Below are 20293 nucleotides of genomic sequence, written 5' to 3'. Positions count from 1 at the left end.
TTTTGCTCTCTCACTCTCTCACACACACACAACACATTTCCTGTCTATGTCTGAGGCAGACTAAGCCCAGCCCTCTGACTCAACTACAAAAAAAGCTAAAGCACGGAAACTTGACTCAATCAGGAATTGAGTGATAAAGTTGAAAGCATGTGATTTGAATGATTGCTTTACAAAAATCAAAGTCCACCACATGAAACTGATACAACAGCTCATCTTTAAACTTAATTGGTTCATATTTAAATTTTCATCAGATTGTTTGTGGCCAGAAATATAAAAATGGTTTCTTAAAGAGTCAGATTGTTGCTTCCTTGAGTTTTGTAACTTGCATATTTCTGCTTTAAGTTCCCTTCTAATATCTCTTACATCATAATAGCCAACACATAAACCGTTATCTGCCATTTAAATACATTACTTCTCCTTTTAACAACCACCCTCTCAATAATAACTGAACCATGAGGTCTCCACTGTCCGCAGATATCGTCACGGTTACTAACCCAAACACACCTTTTAGTCATATATGGATTCTCCCAGACAAACACGCCCGTACCATCAGTGAATGACGTGCTGCCCTCCTGCACCTTTCTTCCTGTGAGTATATAGTGAAACCTGTGATTCAGCAAGTTTATTGGATTCCAAGCCCTAAAAGTCCACTTATTAAATGGGAAAGACCTTTAAATAAGGGTGGGGACGGACAGGAGTGAACTTTTACCCAGTTTACATGAATCATATTGTGTTATTAATTTTTTGGCATCACTTTTGGGATGATTGGGTGCAACTGTTTTGTGTAGGTTTCTGTTTTTGAGTATTTAACATGTTTAAAATGACATGACTGTAACTTAAATTTACAAAGTCCTTAAAACAAGAAATATCTTTAAAATGAAAAAATGAATACATGAGAAGTAAATCATTTAAATTAAATATTTGTAGTTATAGAGTGTATAGAGTGTTTTGAGTTTATTCTGTGTTGTTGTTATGGCAGACAGAGAATTCACCCTTCACCTCACTGAACAGGAAGTGAGTCAGTCATTGAGTCATCATGTTGTGAATACAAATATCTATCAACCTTACAAATCTTATATTATAATTCTGATGGAAATCCCAAACTTTTTTTTACTGAATATATCAGCATGAATATTAGGGAAATATGCATCAAAGACGAACAACACATCTGGAATATTTTCGATTTAAAGGAGCAGTGCACTCTTAAAAAACATGTAATATTTGTTTTTTCACTATATACTCTTCTTATTACATGAAATGAAAGGATGCAACAAGAAGAAACTTGTAGATGTGTTATTTGATGGAACAGCAGCTTTACCTTTTCTAGCTGCTCTGAAAGGCCTCTTGTGAAGAAACAGATAGACCAAAATGAAGTCCAAACTTTTAGACAGAGAGGACAATGTAAAAAAAAAAACACATTTCGGGCCATCTATATTTCAAATATATGCAGGATTAGTATGTTTTTCCTCATCGTCTTTGCACAACCTGCTCCATGTTTCAGATTCATCATTATACAGCACATCAAGGTGCAACTAGAACCAGAACTTTTCAGGATTCATTGTAAGTAACCAGACTGGCATAAACAAATATTATATTAAAAGGCAATATATCATCTGTTTGTTAATGTACGTGCACAGTTCTGCTTCATTTAATTGTTTTTAAATACTAAAAACATTGGATTTGAGCTACTTATCTTGAGCTATCTGTGATTCAGCAAAGGTCATGTTAAGTGAAGCGGTGGAAAAAATATTGAGATCTTTTGCTGTAGTAAAAGTGCCAAAAGCACAATGAAAAAACTTCTCCTTTATAAACAGTCCTGATTCAAAATTAAGTAGAGGTGCATTCAGCAGCATACTATCAAAAGTAAATGTACTTTATATACAAAATGGCACCATTTAGACTTTTGTAGGCTGTATATTATATATATTATGGTAATACTAAAGCTGATTAAATGATGTGTAACTTATAAGCAGCATTTTTTGGTAGAGCTACTTCAACAATTTATATTATTGGTTGGCTAAATTGCATATGAACACATATGTTTTAATTATAAAACATAAATATGAAAAGTTGCTATAACTGTGATTAAAAAAGTGCCTAGTTGAGTTATAAAGTGCCTATTTTTTCTGTTAAGTGTAGTGGAGTACAAAGTACAAAGTACCATAAAATAGAAATACTCAAAGTAAAGCAGACAATTAAAAAAAAAAAAAAAAAAAAAAATTAAAAACACCTTCAAGTTTTACCTTTAAATTCAGTTAATTCTCAAAACAGGTGACTCACGGTTACACTCACCTCTTAATATGAAAACGTGTCTGTTCCCAACCAAGTTATCTGAGACTTCATGTTCCTGTTTGTGCCTGATGGACAGTTCAGCTTTAGGTGAGAGCGCCCCCAAGAGGAAGAAGTGTGTTCAATCACCTGTAGCTCTCACACTGTGGTGTACACACGTGTTCTTCAGAGTACTTAGATCTTTTACTTAAAGGTAAGTATTAATACCACAATGTAAAAAATACTTACCTACAAGTAAAAGCCTGTATTTAAAAATCTATTTAATTAAAATTATAAAAGTATTTAATCAGCTTGTGACTGATACTACCAATACATAAGAAGCATTTTATTACTTTAGCTGGTTAAGGTGGAGCCAGTTTATTGAGATTACAAGATAAAAGTTACCAGGTACATTTACTCAAATACCGTGCTTAGGTACAATTTTGAAGTATGTGTACTTAACTTGAGTATTTCTATTTGATGCTACTTTATACTTCCACTCCACTACATTTATCTGACAGCTTTACTTACTTTGTAGATGAAGATTTGACACAATGGATAATATAACAAGCTTTTAAAATACAACAAATTGTTAAAGTTGAAACCAGTAGTTCTCAACCTTTTTGTCTTTTGACGTCTTACAAAAAGCAGTGTGTAGTCTGGGTCACATTTCAGATGTCTATGAGTTGTTAACAGCTCCACCAAATGAAGATTTTTCTCTCTAAACTTCTCACATGGTTTCAATTCAATACATGTTCAAATGATCCAATATTTCCAAAGAGAAAAAGTGAAAAGAACCTTGTGTTTTCTTCTTTTTCTCTCACATTATTCATCTCATGACCCCTCAAATTTTTCTGGTGACCCTTTGGAGGGGTCCCACCCCTAGGTTGGGAACCACTGGATTAAACTAGCTAACTGAATATAAAGTAGTGTAAACTAGCTCCACCTCCAGCAGCTACAACAGTAACACACTGCTCTAACGCTGATGTTTCACTATTAATAATCTAATGATGTTATATATAATAATATATCAGTCAGAGGGACCAAACCACTACTAAGAGAATTAAATGATTTACCCTTAATAAAGGAGACTGGATTCGAAATAACAAGATTCAGGTTGAATTTATTTTGCTTGTACAAACGGAGCGTTTCACCAATGCAACAACAAGAGTTACAGAAGAAAAGGCTCCTCGTGGAGCGTGATCAGAGAGGCTTTATGCTGAATGATCCCAGCCCCCTCTCACAACTGGCAGGCACAGGTGGCACGTAACAGTTTCTCAGTTCCCGTAATCAGGCAAAAATCTCCCTGCCTCTTGACCTTTTCGCACCTTCTCCTTTTTGCTACAGTAATTTCAGTTATTAGGTAAAATAAGAAGTATCAAATGTCAAGAACAGTCATGTAAAAATAGGAACACACTGCATGTTTCAAGACATCTGAATTACATCATTACCCTAATTTTTATAACAACTTTAACTAAATCAAACACTTATGTATTTACCAGTAAGTACTTTTACCTAAGTAGGGTTTTTCATGCAGGACTTTTACTTGTAATGGAGTATTCTTGAATTGCTGTATTGGTACTTTTATTGAAGTAAAAGATCTGAATACTTCTTCCACCACTGCAGAGGGATCTCGAGATGATAGACTATGTAGGAAAGCAGAAAAATATAAATATGCTTCATTAATTAAGATTCATTTTTCATAGTATTTTTTTCCATGCCTTGAATATTTACTTTTTTGTGACTTATCAGAGTTTTACCTCAAACACTTATCTGAAATCATATGAGACGAAATGATGGAACTGCAAGCAATTCTAATATCTGAAACATGACAGGAAGTCTGGGATTAGTGTAAAAAAAATATTTTTTAATAAAAAATTATTTTGTTGCACAAAGGCCAAAACTGAACAGAACACATCCTTACAGCTGTGACAAAAAACAAACAAGACCGACATGTAGTAAAACTTTTATTCATTTTTTCCAAGTCAAAAAACAAACAGAACAAAGATACAGAGAATGAGATAATGAATTGATTTCTATACAGTGGCAATTTTAAGTTAAACCTTCCTTTGCCCAGACACGTGAAGTCTTTCCTCAGTTTGAAAACCCTGTCTCGCCCTCGGACGCACACACACTCAAGACATTCATACCACCTGGGAGTCCTGATGTCCTGAATTGACTGGACAGCACACAGTTAAGACAACAGGATTGGGATGCAACCAAAGTGGACAAAATATCACAATGTCTTGGGGAGGGGGGGGGGGGGGGGGGGGGGCTTCAGTCCACCACAATATTTACTAAGTGCAATTACCAAACCTGCTTTATCTCAAAAGGCCAGCAGATGGCAGTCCTTTCAATTCAAGATCATTTTGGAAGCAACATTTGTTTCACAAAAATCTGACTAATCATTTGAACATTTTCAGAACATAAACCAAAAAGATTCCTGGTGGCATTTTTTTTTTTTTTTTATCTCCTCAGGACTCCCAGTCAGATCCAACACGCCTTCCCTCCCCCCCTCCCCACGATTCCCATAGTCACAGGTACATACACTGGTAGAAAAAAAAAAAAAAAAAAGAAACACTGATTTTAGAAATGAGGATCACTTGTGGATGAAGAGGGGAAGAGGAAGGAGACCCAGCTAGTCCACGAATTTCAAAAAACTGATCAAATGGAATGAGGAGGTGAAGGGGATAAAAAAATGTTTCCATTGTCATCAGGCGGACAGACGGTTCCCTCAAACAGTCCAACTAGGTAGAGTCATGTGAAAAAGCACCCATACTCAAAGCAAAGTTCACACTAATGTAGTGGGTAAGATTATTATTATTAGTCTTTTTATTTTTAATTCAGAGGCCAAAAGTTCTGTTTCTTTGGACAATCTCTGCTTAATAGAAAATGAAAAAGGTTCACAGGAGGACAAATGTTGCCCTCTGGTGTCCCGAGAAATTGAAAGCCTTAAAATTGAGCAATGAACTTCTTTTTTTTTTTTTTTTTTTTGCCCTTTAACTGAAGCGACGTCACGACCCCGGTGACAGCATGCAACATTTTCTACAAATGTTAGTAAAAAAAGAGCAGCGAGGCGTCGCCACGGCAACTCAGCTCAGACAGACTCCGTCCTCCACCCCTTCATCCACAGTATCTGAACATGAGCCTCCGGCAAACAGGTTTACGAAGTCACCAAAAGCAGAACAAGAGAAAAGCAAAAAAAAAAAAAAAGAATCTTAATTTTTTTCTCTATTCATATTCACACAGAATAGTAGTTTTCTTAAATAAATCGAATAGTCCAAATAAGGTAAAAACCTGCATACATGTCAGCTATCAGAAATGGGACGAATATTAACGAGAAGTGGGAGGGATTGGGGAAAAAATGTCAACCTAAAGCTTGATTAAAATGTATTAACATGTGCTACTCATGCAAACAATGACAAAAGCAGCAACGCCAAACTAGTATCCCTCGTCCACGTGCGCCCCATTTCCTCCTAGAATCAAAATTAAAGACAGAATAACCATTCTGACAGTTTTGTTTTTTTAATATAAATCTTTAAATTCCCAGTGTCAAGGGAAGATTATTATCTGGAAAAGTTTTTTTTCTTTCTTTTTTTTTTTTTTTTGCTTTTGATGCACAAGTCTCCAAAATGGTAAAGAGGACAAGAGGGTGCTGGTGGGTGTTTTTCATGACATCTTTCAGGTTTGTCTTTGGGGTGTGAAGGAGGAAGAGGGGAGGGGCGATGGGTACGTAACACTTATGTAGTTAAATGATGTTCGGAGTGAAATTTATCTTCCCTGCAAGCCAGTTTCTCTCTCTTTTCTATCGTGTGTGTGTATTTCTGCTCGTCATCCAGCTTTTTCTTCGTCCGCATAGTCCGAGCCAATCTTTTAAATAGGACAAACGCTTGTCTCATCCACGACAAAAAAAAAGAAAAAAAGTCAGCAACTGTACTTTTACAAAAGCAGCGAGAGGGGCTAACAAGATACACCTTGGTGAAATATGCAGTAAACAAAGTCTAAACCTTTCAACGCCTCCGTTTTCTTTACAGCTTATGCTTTAGTGATTTACAATCCATTTCTCAAAAAAAAGGCTTTTGGCAATATGTACGCTTTCCAAAAACAGCTATACACCCAACGTTTAGATTGAGAACAAGAGAGAGACTGGATGCAGTAAACTATAAAGTTAAAAAGGGACTGTTTTTCCCCCCCTCCCCTTTTGTGTTCACCACATCTTCCTCTCCTTTTCATTCCCTCTTGGGATTTTTCAGTTTTACTTCAACACCCCGTGTGGAAATTAAAAAACTATTTCAAAAGGCAGCCTTTTTTTTTTCCTCCTTCAGGCAAAGCAGTTCAAGTCTTTCACATAATAGTTTTAACTATTTCTCAGGGTCAAAAGGGGGCAACTGCCACAGATGGTCAAGACTGGGAGGTGGAGGGCGGTTACAGAAGTCCCAAAGTGGAGATTTCCCCAAAGAAACAAGGAAAATGATCACAAATGGGACCCCTGCGGCAAAGCTCCGCCACCTCCAGCTGTCCTTAAGTCGGCCCCTGTGAGGTGACGGGGTTTCTGCAGGCGCCTCCTCAGCTTCCTCCCCTTCTTCTCCTCCGTAGCTCATCAGTTGTTCTCCTCGTCGCTGTCGTCGGGACTGATGGTCGGGCTGTAGGTGGGTGAGGTGGGGCTGTACCCAGGGGAGGTTGGGCTGTACGTGGAACCTTTAGGACTAGTTGGCGAGTATGTAGGGGATGTGGGTGAGTACTTGGGGGAAGTTGGGGAGTAAGTGGGGGAGGTGGGGGAGTATTTGGGGCTGGTTGGGGTGTAGGTGGGGGAGGTGGGGGAGTAGGTAGGAGAGGTGGGGCTGTATTTGGGGGTGGTTGGGGAGTAGGTGGGGGAGGTGGGAGAGTACTTCGGCGATGTCGGGGAGTACTTTGGCGAGGTGGGGGAGTATTTGGGAGAGGTGGGGGTGTACTCCGGGGAGCTTGGGCTGTACGAGGGTGAAGTCGGGGTGTATTTGGGTGAGGTGGGGGAATAGGAAGGGGAGCTGGGGCTGTACGAAGGGGAGCTGGGTGTGTAGGTGGGCGACTGCGGGGTGTAACGTGGGCTGGAGGGCGAGTAGGATGGCGAGGTTGGGGAGTATGAGGGAGAGGTGGGGGAGTAGTTGGGGCTGGTCGGGGTGTAGTTGGGGGAGGTCGGGGAGTAAGAGGGCGATGTGGGAGAGTAGGAGGGGGAGGTGGGGGAGTAACTGGGTGAGGTGGGGGTGTAGTTCGGCGATGTCGGGCTGTAGCTCGGGCTTGTCGGCGAGTAAGAAGGAGAGGTGGGGGAATAGGAGGGGGAGGTGGGGGAGTAGGATGGAGACGTTGGAGAGTAAGAGGGGGAGGTGGGGGAGTAAGAAGGAGAAGTGGGCGAGTAGCTGGGTGAAGTCGGGCTGTAGCTGGGCGATGTGGGGCTGTAGCTCGGCGAGGTGGGGGAATAGGAAGGGGAGGTGGGGGAGTACGATGGGGAGGTGGGGGAGTAGGATGGAGACGTTGGGGAGTAAGATGGAGACGTCGGGGAGTAGGAGGGGGAGGTTGGGGAGTAGCTGGGGGAGGTGGGAGAGTAAGAGGGAGACGTTGGGCTGTAGTTGGGGCTGGTGGGGGAGTAGGAGGGGGAAGTGGGGGAGTAGGAGGGAGATGTCGGGGAGTAGCCGGGGCTCTGAGGGGTGTAGCCACCGGGGGACCGAGGCTCGTAGGCGGGTGAGGTGGGCGAGTAGTTGGGTGACATGGCTCCACCTGAAGAGGAAAACAGACAAATTCATTGATTAATGAAGAAGAAATGATTAAATATTTAACAATTCACCTTTATTTTCATTGGCATAAAGACATATTGTAAAGATCTATTAAATATCTCACTTTTGAATGATTAAATGCCCCAAGACTCTGCTACAAAATCCTCAAATATCACACAAAACTTAAGTGTTTTTGGTATTATTTTCTCCCTATTGTTATTTTTTGTACTTAGTTTGATTTTAACATGCAGATAAATAAAGTCCACATCACCCTGTTTAGTTGATTATTAGAATTATTAGGATTTTTGCTACTCAGCTGTAACCTAAAAGATAGATATCGGCAGCGTCTAACCTGGAGATGGGATGTAGGGGCTCGCAGGTCCCGGAGATCCTGGAGACCCAGGAGTGGGAGACCAGGCGGGGGAGTAGCCCGGAGAGAAGCCGCTCGCGTCTGAAGCTGCACTCGGGGAGAAACCCGCTGCTCCGGGGGTCATGCCGCTTCCTAGAGGACGAAAAGAAAGAAAGGGCGAAAGTCAGTGAATAAAATTAAATAACAGTAAAAGGAGAAGACCTGCGCAATCTTAGCGTGCAACTCACCGACACTGGGGGACCATGCGCCGTAGGCCGGTGTGGCTCCTGTGTTCCAGGGGGTCATGGCAGGGGACATACCACTCATGGGACTTGGTACGGTGCCAAAGAACATTCCAGTGGCTGGAAAAAGGATGGAGAGAGATTTTAAACATCAGCACAACAACATGTCTCTTACTGAATTTGCATGACGGCACATTATACCTAAATATACACAAAGATCTCTGCTTTAAATCTTTTACATATTTCTCCACTTACGTCCAGCCACGCTGATTCCAGGTATGTTCGTCGGGATCTCCATGCCGTATTTGCACTTCTCCGCATCCAGCAGAAGGTCAAAGCAACCTGTTCCAGCTGGGGCGAGCTGGCCAAGCATGATGTTCTCAGACACACCCTTCATGGGGTCACTTTCAGCGTGTGATGACGCCTCCATCAACACATCCACCTGGAGAAGGAAATGGGGAAACGTCCATTATTAAAGACCCCAAAACAAAAACATAACTATTGCCTTAAAAGGGGTATATAAAAGTTTCTGTTAAATGATTATCTTCTCACCGTCTCCTCAAAGGAACACTTCATGAGCGGTCCGGTATCTTGACGGTTGATGCCGTGACGGGTGATGGCCATCAGGTGACCGCGGCAAGTCATTGTGTCGCAGAGCAACGCCAAGTGACGGTAGTTGACGTAGGAACCGTCAAAGGAGATGACGTGGTACAACTCCCTCTCCAGAGCCTTTCGCACAGCCTCGATTCCCAGCACCTACAGGAGATGAGAAGTAAGAGGTGAGGAGAAATACTCTCATTCATGCTATTAAAATAAATAATTTTATATCCGGTTCATCACGAGCCATCGGAATTATTTTGTACCGTGAAGATCTCCACGATGTCGTTGGAAGTGGTCCTGACGGGGTCGACGTCCTTCTCGCTGAGGACCCTCATGAGGCTCACTCCGTCCGTCTCAAGGATCCACTCTTGCAGGGCCTTGAACTCACCGTCTTCCGTGATGATGATCTTCTTCTTATTGTCCGTCTGGGGCAAGTGCATGTACACCTAAAGGAGTGGAGATTCACCTTTAACTTCTCTATTTGTTCCTGATGATTGAGATGGTGTGAGATCAATAATGGTCCTGTAGGGGGAAAAGTTACCTTGCTGATCTGCTCTATGCCTTGCAGGGTCATGTCTGTCAGCATGTTCGACTCGATGCACCTCAGGAAAACATCGTCGTCCATTTTGTCCACCACCTCCTCATCCTAGCCGAGAAAAATCCACAGTTATTTATTATTAATGTGAAAATTGACTAAGGTAGTTTATGGTATTGATCTTAACATTACCACTCACCTCTTGGAACTTGTTTTCATCGCTGTTCATGATTCTGATTCGCAGAACGAGCTTCTCGGCGTTGTCGTCATTGAAGATACAGTTCAAGTCATCTCCAAAACCTTGTAGAGAGAACAATAGGGACATTGAGCAAAAGCACATTGTGTCTCTGTCAAAAGCACTAAAAGAGAATATGTGAGCGCAGCCGACCTGAGTTGATCTTCTCCGCGATCTGCTCCATAGTCAGCTTGCGATCGGTCATGTGTTTGCGATCGAGCTCGATGCGCAGCAGCCATGGGGAAATGCGAGTCACGTCGAAGTCCGGCATCTCGTAGTAGACGTTGACCCACTCCTGATCCTCGGCCACCACTGTGTTCTGGGGGTTCGGGTCGTAGTAGATGGCGGTGTTGGCCGTCACCTGAGAGAAAAAGGTTTGTTTTTAGTCGCCTGTCTTAAAGACGGAGAAAATTCAGTTGTTTCTGTGAGTTATTGTATCGATTTTGACACCTTTCGCAGTGTGGTGTGCTCCAGTCGACAGAGGATGTCCTTGGCCCTCTCAGCGTCACGTGCCGCCTGACCCAGCAGGAAAACAGTCAGCGAGGGGGTCTTGGGCCTCTTGGAGATGTTGATCAACTCTTTGAGACGGGGCACACCAAGTGTTACGTTCTTGGCTGACACACCGGCGTAGTGGAAAGTGTTCAGTGTCATCTGGGTGGCGGGCTCTCCCAGCGACTGAGCAGCCAAAGCGCCAACCATTTCACCTGGATGGGCCTGAGAAAAGAGCAGGAAGTGTGAAATTAACAGAAAAATCCCCCACCACAGATCTTATCCATGTCTAGTTGAGGTTTGACGACTTACAATGGACTGGTTGAACTTGGTCTCAATCTCTCCCAGCAGCCAGTCGAAAGCCTCTGTGGAAAGGCGGAACTCCTCCGTCATGCGTTTGGAGCAGAGCGTGGAGCGAAGGTGGATGTTGAAGAGCAAAGTGGCGTTCGCCTGGGCCTGCCTGCTAAGGGGGTCTTCGCCGTTCACGATCACCAGCTTCTTACTCAGGTCGTGAACACCTGAGGAGCCACAGAGAGAATTTATCAGAGATTAATGAGGTTTCATGAATGTACAGTATATTATGTCTAAATAAAATCTAAAACATGCAAAATTTTACAGAATTGAAATCGATCCAGATTTATAATTGCTGTACTCATGACACTGCGTAATGTGATCATTTCTGCTCTCTAAAAAAGATTTTCACTGGGACTTGGTCTGTTCTACTTGTTATATAACAGGTGTGGATTCACCTTCGTCAGGCGGCTTTAGAGAGCTTTAGAGAGCGCAGAGGCCAGGTCATGACCTCTTAGCTATAATTCTACAGTACACTTTGTCCACATGCTTCTACAAAATCCTTTGACTAAGAATATGACTGGAGGAAACTCGTTGAAGGGCAACTTCACTGTACAAGCCAAGTTCACAGCACTGAGGTGTGTTTATTTCTTAGCTTACCTTCAACCACTCTTAGAGGATTGAGGTCTGTCGGGGTTCGAGTGTTGATGCGGAAGATCTTCTGAGCATTCCAGATCATTCTGGCCAAGTTGCACGGCAGCACCACCTGCAAGCGAGGAGGATGATTGTAATACATGAGTAATTTAGGTTTGTGAGAGACAGACGAAGACGCTTTTTTGAATGTGTCTTGCAGATGTGACCACACGCACCTTACTGTCCCCAGTGGGGAAGATGGCTCGGAGGATCTCTCTGTCCTCTCTCATCTTCTCAAACTCCTTCTCCAAAGAACCCTGAACGTGGGCGTTGGTCAGCACGTCTTTTACCACGTCTTCCTGCAGTGTTCGCCTCAACGCTCGCTCATTGGTGCAGTCGAACTTAAACCTGGATAGGTTATTGGAGAGGATGAGACATTTAAGTCGCTGATTCTAGTAAATTAATCACAGTTGTTTAACCACAATGTTTGGTGCTTGAATTCTGCTGCAATGATCACAAATTTGTAGGAACTGGAAGGCAGACATCAATGCAAATTATCTCAATAAATTAAGGTTATTTTGGCTACAATGTGCTACAGCCAAATATCACTAAGCTCAGGAACTACTCGTGGTCATTAAAACACTTTTAGGAAATAAAAATGCGGGTGTGTCTCTTACTTCTTTTCAAAAGCTTTGTGTGAGGGTTTGACTGTCGCCAGGTTTTGGAACTCAACGTTCTCTCCCGCAAGGCCGTCCTCCCCGTAGCGCAGCTGGACCACCTGGTTGATGGAGTTACGCACCGTTCCGTCGTACTTCACCATCACAGACTCCATAGACTTGATCAGACGACGCTGGATGTAACCTGTCTCGGCAGTCTTGACAGCTGTGTCGATGAGACCCTCTCTGCCTCCCATGGCGTGGAAGAAGAACTCCGTTGGAGTCAGACCGGCCAGGTAGGAGTTCTCTACGAAGCCTCTGCTCTCAGGGCCGTAATCATCCTTGATGAAGTGAGGCAGTGTGCGGTGTTTGAAGCCAAAGGGGATTCGTTTACCCTCCACGTTCTGCTGCCCCACTACGGCAATAACCTGAACGAGGAGTGAAGATCGGAGGTAAAGGATGTCAGGGTCAATATAACCATTCTTCATTCATCTACTGTGAGGTAATAATAGCTAGGTGGACCCTTGTTACCTGTGAGATGTTAATCTTTGACCCCTTAGAACCGGCCACCACCATGGACTTGAAGTTGTTGTACTCTGATAGAGACTTCTGGGCAGAGGATCCCGTTTTGTCACGGGCGTCGTTCAGGATACGATTCACCTGGTTCTCAAAGGTCTGCCTCAGGGTGTTACCAGGGGTTGGCTCCAGCTCGTTGTTATGGGCTTTCTCGATAACCTGGTGAAAAGAGGGTAAAGGAGATTTAAACATTTTTCTATATTATACTTCCTATGAAAAATTTGTAAAAATTGGAGTGTGTTAGCCTGAGAGTTTATGAGATGTTTGCTACTACTTTATACTTACTTCTATCACATCCTGTTTGGCTTTCTTGATGGTATTCTGGATGTCAAGGTAAGTCTTTGCGTCAGCAATGGAGTCACCAATACCAATGGAATGACCTGAAGAAAATATCAAAATAGTAAATATTAACCAACCGTATAAATTAAATTTAGGAAAACTATAACTGTTGCCTGATGTCTGTCATTCAATACTACCAGAATATATCAAATATCTTACCCTCAATGAGCAGCCAGTTGTTGACCACAGTCTGAATGTTGGAGTAGAAGAGCCTGGTGATGTCATGACCCATCTCCAGGTAGGAAATGTGGACAAGGGAGCCAGCTGAGGTTCCCAGAGACTTCTTACACAAGATGCCCATGATCAACTCACCGTTTTCCACTATGACCTGTGTGAAAGAGTTGAATGTGAGATCACCTGCAATGTATTAAATTTTCATTCTTTAATCTTAAAATAATTACTCTAGGCTTAGTACCTTTGTGTCTCCGGGTGAGATGTGTTTGTAAGGGCCGCTGTCTTCCTCGTCAGGGTGGGTGCTGTGCGTTCGGATGACGTTGATGTGTCCGGGAATGATGAGGCTGAAGATCTGCTTGCCTGTCCACAGGGGACGGGGCTTGAGGATGGCCGGCTGCGGCATTTTCCCATCCCAGGTGGAGAGGAACATGAGGAGGTTCATCACTTCACCCTGTGGTGGAGAATGTGATGAAAGTTTAGCACAGAATAACCAAAAATAACACTACATTCATGTGATTAGTATTTTAAATATCTTACCCTCTCTAAGAAGACGTCTCTTTTGGTAAATTTACGCACAGCTGTGAGGGTGTCCTGCACAATACCCATAACGGGCCTGTTGGACTGGGGTGTGACAATCATACGCGGCACCATGGCCAACTCCTGAATTTCTGCCCTTGTCTCAAGGGACTGAGGCAGGTGGAGGTTCATCTCATCCCCGTCAAAGTCAGCATTGTATGGGGTGGTGACACTGGAGGGAGATGAGAAGATGAAATGTTAGAGCTGCTACACTATTACAATCTGCTTAATTTGACACTGACAAGAATCCGAGTCAGAAAAATAACTATGATATTAGTTACAGGAAACACATGCATACAAGCAAGCATGGTTGGGTCACTATTTGATACCTGAGGTTGAGTCGAAATGTAGACCAGGGCAGAATTCGAACTCTGTGCCCCATCATGGACATTTTATGTAGTGTGGGCTGTCGGTTGAAGATGACGATGTCCCCATCACACATATGCCTTTCCACCTAAAAGAACAAAACCATCAGTTTTAGTCATGATAAAAACAACATTTTAATCACAATTTCACAGGATATATTCTTGTTCGAAGCATATTGTTCTAAAGCTATTTGTATTTTTTTTTATCTTGCCTTGTAGCCAATCTGCAAATGAAGGTCACTTGGTTTGGGGTGAAATCGCAGATCAATTCTGTCTCCGTTGTCACGAATGATGTATTTGGCTCCAGGGTACTGGCTGTTGCCTCTTCGTACGAGCTCTTGCAATCTAATAAATCATGAGAATAAATAAGGTGAAATCAAATTTGATGCAAATGGTTTTTAGTATACAGCTTTTTACACTTCACATAAAGTTTAATCGTATAATTTCTCTGTCGTACCTGTCAATGTTAAAGGGTGTGACGATTTCTGGGAAGGTCATGTTGGCTGCGATTGATCGTGGTACGCCGACTTGGTCGATTTGTAGGTTGGGGTCTGGGGTGATGACAGTTCGGGCAGAGAAGTCCACACGCTTTCCCATCAGGTTACCTCGGACTCGGCCTTCCTTCCCCTTTAGACGCTGTTTTATGGATTTGAGAGGGCGGCCAGACTTTTGCATTGCCTGGAAAAAGGAAACATTACCACAATTTAAGTAAAATGAAACATATTGATATAATTGATATGCATGTATATGAGTGTTACAATTGCCTTTTCTTATCAATCACACATAAGTATAGTTATGATTATAATATATTCATAAACACACCCTTGGCAGGCCTGGCAATTCATTGTCCACCATGGTGGCAACATGAAACTGAAGCAGTTTGACGTCCTCTGCTATGACGTGAGCTGCTGCACCACTCTGCTCGTTTCTTCTCAGTTGGTTGTTGATCTTGACAATGTCAGCCAGTTTGTGTGTCAAGTCATCCTTTAAAACAAAATAAATAATTATTTGTCATCAAGTATAGATCTAATTTTTAAACAGTTTGAAACATGCGTAGCAAACCATGTAGGTTAACAACGCAACTAAACATTAAGTCTGGGGTCATATCGTCTTACCTGGTTGCGAGCAGAGCCCTGCATGACTACAGCAGGCCTCACAGCCAGCGGAGGCACAGGCAACACTGTTACGATCATCCATTCTGGTCGGGCGAACTTGGGGTCCATGCCCAAGATGACATCCTCTTCATCTGCGATGCGCTTGAAGATCTCATGCACACGTTCAGGGCTCAGCAGGATTTTCTTCTCCTGAGAATCCTCATTAACGTGCTTCCACTCGGCATACAGCTCCAAGCCAGAGCGTCTGATACGTGGCTGGTAGCGCCCACAACCACCATGACCCTGCGCAAGTGACAAAGTAGAACATGAAAGGAACAGTGTGAAAAGTGTAAAAACAGAAGAGTTATCTCACACTTGGTGGTGAATGAGAACTGAGCAGTGTCATGAATGTTGAGAGGTGAAATACTCAATAATTTGAACAAAACTTCTCCAAATACCTTCTCCTTGGTAATGTCCTCCTCAGTCTCCTGCTGTTCCATGCCAAATTTGTTGTCCATCTCCTCTCCCCCTTCACAGATATTTTTTCCTTTGCACAGCTCGTACACATGTGTCAAACGTTTCCTTGGCTGCCCTTTAGATTTTATCAGGATGTCTTTGATCTTTGGATTATTCTGGAGGTAACCGTAATGAAAGCAAATTAAGCACCAAAATCACATAAGTGCCTCGGCCGATATATCACACTTTTTCATCCTCATGTAATGTTTGTGTAAAAGTAATGTGCTAGATATACTTACCGAATCCACTAATAGCTTGGAGCAAAAGAAGCACACACACCGTAGAACCTTCATTATCTTTGTTACAAAGCCGACATGGAAAACTGGCTTTGCCAGTTCTATGTGCCCAAAGTGTCCTGGACACTCCGTCATGTTGCCTAAGGGAAGAACAGCCATATAAGTAATATTAAGTTATGACATGAGATAGCAGTCAACTAATCAATAATATTTTTTTATAATATGAAATGTTGACATAACATCATACCTGCACATGTCTGACATCTTCCACTTCGTTCTATGACCCCTTGTCTTGGGTCCATAAGGCCACCAAGTTTAGGACGCCCACCCTCTGTTGTTTCGGGGTATTTGATCCCCCCTTCAGTAACGGACATCCGTTTCTAAGGAAACAACAATAATATATGTAAGTTGATGCTACAATAACCAGCATGTGATCATCTACTATCAGTGCTAGAGCATACATTTCCATAAATGGTTTTAAATGTCAGTGCTGCATTTCCATAACTACATCCATCATCCACATAAGTGACTTCATCTAAATTTGCATTAACCATAAACCATAAATCAAGGCTAAAAAATATGAACACTGAGTTTTAAATAAATTTAGACAATTTAAGGTGTCCAAAAGTAACAGTATGTTGTTAAGGATCTAATTTAACGTCTGACCAGAAACGTTTAGGCTCTTAAAAAAGCGTCAGTAATTATTACACTATCAATCCCGGGGTAAAGAAAACATGCATTTCTGACTTTATTGAAATTACCTTTTATTCGTTTATTGTATCAGAAAACACACCAAAGCGTACAATAGTGGTAAAAATCAAACAAGCTGTGTCTGTAACGATTAGCCATAAAGTAACTTAACCAAGATTTCTACTTACTGATGGGCTTACAAGGTACATTGCATGAATAAAAAGGGGGTTTAATTCATGTGATAGCCTGTTGATAATGTTGTGCTTTAAGTTTTTCAAACTTCCTGTAACATGCTAGTTAGCTCAAGCTCCACCAGCCTGACAAAGCTAGGCTAGGCTAGGCTAGGCTAACAGCGATCATTTGTCTTTGTAAACAGAACCGTGTCTTTGCCACATATGTCAAAACTACAAGATTAGTCGAGAAGCTATAAGAGCTGTGTATGTGTGAATTAATTTTTTTAAAAATCCCCATTTCCCCCCCCAAAAGAAAACCTACAAGCTCATCTGGGCTGATGATGCCGAACTGAACTCTCTTGATCGTGCGCAATGGGCATGCGCTGTCGCCGGAGGGCGGTCCGTGCATCCTGTCTATTCAAAGAGACGCGTCCTTCCTCGGCACGCCGCTTTGTGAGCAGGAACAGCCTTTAAAATAGTCACCACGACTCTGGTCAGGCCGCCAACGGTGACCGGAAAGTCTCCGAAGGCGATATCCCAGGGGACCTCTGATGTCGGTTGCCTTTAAAACCAGTTTATTTATGTTTTGATCCTAAATAAGCTGGCCAACAACTGTTCCCTTCCCTTTTCCTGATCTACACTCCGGAGCGCTCTGAGCGCTTCTGAGCATGAATCCAGCCAACGCTTGGTTATATAGACTGAGTGCCTGCTACGGGGTCGCTAACACAAAAGGGCAGGGACTGACTGTGCGGAAGGTGGGACATGGATCTCTGTAGTAAAACGCTCATTGGCCATTCAAGGCGCTCTTATGAATAAATAATTATGTCTCACGTACAGCCAATGACAGAGCACGTTTATCTTGTCGACGAATCAAAAGTAAAGGCGGGTGTTGATTTAATCAGAACTCGTTCCTATTGGCTTTATAAAAACAGAGTAGGCGTTGCCAAGTATATTTTGCATGTAATGTTTAAATATCCAATCAGACTGCTCTCAATTGGTCCGCTTCATCATTAATATTAAGTAGTAGAACGACGACGACCAATGGCAACAAAGATATACACCTTATTAGAATAATTTCAACAAAACCCGCCCTTTTTTCCGACATTTGCCGATGGTTGCCGATGTGAGTTTCTTCCCTCAGAGCAAAAATAAAAAAAATCTCTGTCCTCCCGTTCGTCTCGCTGTGGATCAACCTGGGCTCTAAGAAAAGAGGCTCAGGGCTTGAGGCCTGTTCAGATCCTCGATGAAACAGATGAAAACTGTCGAAATACATGAGTTTTTCCACATCGAAACATTTTATAAGGGATTATTTTCCGAGTTCTAATAGATAGACGTCGACTTTTGGGGTCCCCGTCCGCTGATTTTTTTGGATCCACGGGACTTTGTCGAAAGCCTCGGACTCGCCTGCGAGTGGTGGCCGGACCAGTGGACTGAATTCCCCGCACGCTGTATAGGAAAGTCCGGGGGAAGCCTTGAGTGTATTCTTAATGGTTATTTTTCACCTGATTTTGATATTTTTTACATCTGCATGTCCTGTGTGTAATTTTCTATAGGATTGTATTGCTTGAGCTTTGTTATGTGTTTAATATTTCAGAGAAAATCTAATTTTATATCGTAGGCCACGTTTCGAAAGCAGCCCGAAATGACTAGTTTTTGGCGGTTTAACGTTGATTTAGCGTTAATCCGCTATTTAAACCATCAGCTTTTCACTTGAATCACTTAAAAAAATGTAAATATTAACAAGTAAAACACACCGACTGGCTACATTATTAATACTTACATTAACATTTCGCTTTCTTAGCAGTAAAGCTAAGTCATTTTGGTTAATTTTAGCACAAGATAGGAGCAAAACGACCATTTATTATTACCTATTATTTTAACACATAGCTGTATAATTGTTATTTATAATAATTGAAGCCTTTAGAGCAACATTTAATGAGTTAATGTGTTGCCTGTTTAATGCTAAGGCTAGCAGCATAGTGATTTAGCCGGGAGGACAAAACGTCCAACTTAGCTGCCTAAAAAGTTAATTATTATCTTTTTAACTCTCCTAATGTTGCGAGTAGACTAATATCTCAATGTTAAGGCTTTACAGTGTTATAATCTCACACTGGTGACTATAATAAAGGCTGTAATAAGCAACATAGTTGGACGGTGTTAGCGCTCAACATGGCGGTCTTTGCTGCTTCTTGTTGTGAAGAAAGATGGAGGCTGCTATATTCTTGATGGATAACTTAACCAGCCAACTAGCTACGCATTTCCATTAATGTCGAGCCGGTGAGTTAGAAATACTGACTGAGACTGGCATTATGATATCTTAAAACTATTTATTTTTCAATGTTTTACATTTTGGGGGTGTTAGGATATAAAGTGCGGACACTGCTGGGAAGTTTGCTGGCCTGTGTTTCAGTCGTCTTGACTCTTCGTCGCTGTCGAGAGTTGAAGCCATTTTGCTATCTAACTACGTGCATATTAGTGTCTTTTTTGATAGGATACACTCGCTATTTATTCTATTATATCACACAAACAGATGGATCTCTAGTGATTATGATTATATAAGCGGTTTTATGCCACACGTCTTTATTGTCTTATTTGTTTAGTTGAAGTTGAGGGTTGAGGTGATGTTAGTATTAATCTTGTTTTCAGAGACTAGGGGATGTCATTAGCTTTTGTTACACAATAGATTTATCCGGTTAGCTCCTGTTAGTTGTACCCAAAGTAAGGTTTGTTGATGGTTTAAGTGTAACATTAGCTAAATAGTTCACTTTGGCAATGTAGGATCCTTTTGAGAGGTATACATTCCCATTGTCTCATTCAAGCAGTGCTGTGGCATTTGTACAGGGTGCTCATGACCCCCTTTTTTTAAAAAATGTTTTGTTTCAGTGCTGTAAAAAAAGGAAAAAGTGGAAGTAAATGTTATATAGTGATTCACCCACCTCTACCTCTGTGCTATAATTGCTGTGATTGCATAATGTCAATCTGTTGTTGTGTGTATGCCATGTAATGACTCAATAACAACATTTTTGTCACTTTGTTAAAACATTTTTACTGCCTTTTAATTAAATAAAGACACTGAACTGAATATGATCTACTGTGGGATTGTTTTCTTTACTGGGATTTAAACCATGATTCATTTTTGTCCATGATTCATTTAATGCCAGCACATATCAATCATGTTAAGACAGCTCATATACACAGCTGAAGAGTTTCTGTCCCTTTACCAGCATGAACATGCTTTTTTGCCAACGTCTCTTGTTGCCAGGTCCAGCAGAGGAAAGCATCAGTCAAGCTCAGAGGCCAGGATAGATGCCACATCCGCAGTATCCTTACGGAGGCAAAACTATGTTCTGAAGTTTGAGGGGGAAAAGCTACATGCATGCCAGGTTTTTTAAACTCGTAGAAGAATAAGACAGTAAATCACTTTGTTCACCATGTGCCATGTAATACCATGACTATACAAAGGATTCATTATAGACCGGTTGGCTCCCTCCTCTGGCTCATATTGAGAA

General features: G+C 41.9%; 1 protein-coding gene across 1 annotated transcript; it reads right to left on the bottom strand.

Moving 5' to 3' along the window:
• Positions 1 to 4222: 4222 nt before the first annotated feature.
• polr2a (RNA polymerase II subunit A) lies at positions 4223 to 17424 on the bottom strand. Its single transcript, XM_062444336.1, has 28 exons — positions 17107 to 17424; positions 16169 to 16301; positions 15925 to 16061; positions 15628 to 15801; positions 15191 to 15472; positions 14898 to 15059; positions 14533 to 14753; positions 14288 to 14420; positions 14040 to 14164; positions 13672 to 13882; positions 13376 to 13585; positions 13120 to 13288; positions 12907 to 13001; positions 12577 to 12780; positions 12067 to 12473; positions 11626 to 11797; positions 11417 to 11522; positions 10778 to 10983; positions 10427 to 10690; positions 10130 to 10337; positions 9941 to 10041; positions 9748 to 9852; positions 9470 to 9652; positions 9159 to 9362; positions 8862 to 9048; positions 8613 to 8726; positions 8368 to 8517; positions 4223 to 8019 (listed from the first exon to the last, which is right to left on the bottom strand). Exons 1-28 carry the CDS (start codon positions 17191 to 17193, stop codon positions 6869 to 6871), a joined length of 5901 nt encoding a protein of 1966 aa, XP_062300320.1. The 5' UTR covers positions 17194 to 17424; the 3' UTR covers positions 4223 to 6868.
• Between the last annotated feature and the right edge of the window lie 2869 nt (positions 17425 to 20293).

This window comes from Scomber scombrus, chromosome 23 (genome assembly GCF_963691925.1).
Source record: "Scomber scombrus chromosome 23, fScoSco1.1, whole genome shotgun sequence".
Taxonomy (NCBI): Eukaryota; Metazoa; Chordata; class Actinopteri; order Scombriformes; family Scombridae; genus Scomber; species Scomber scombrus.
Note: the sequence above shows the minus strand (reverse complement) of the source record. Positions and strands in the feature narration are given on the sequence as shown.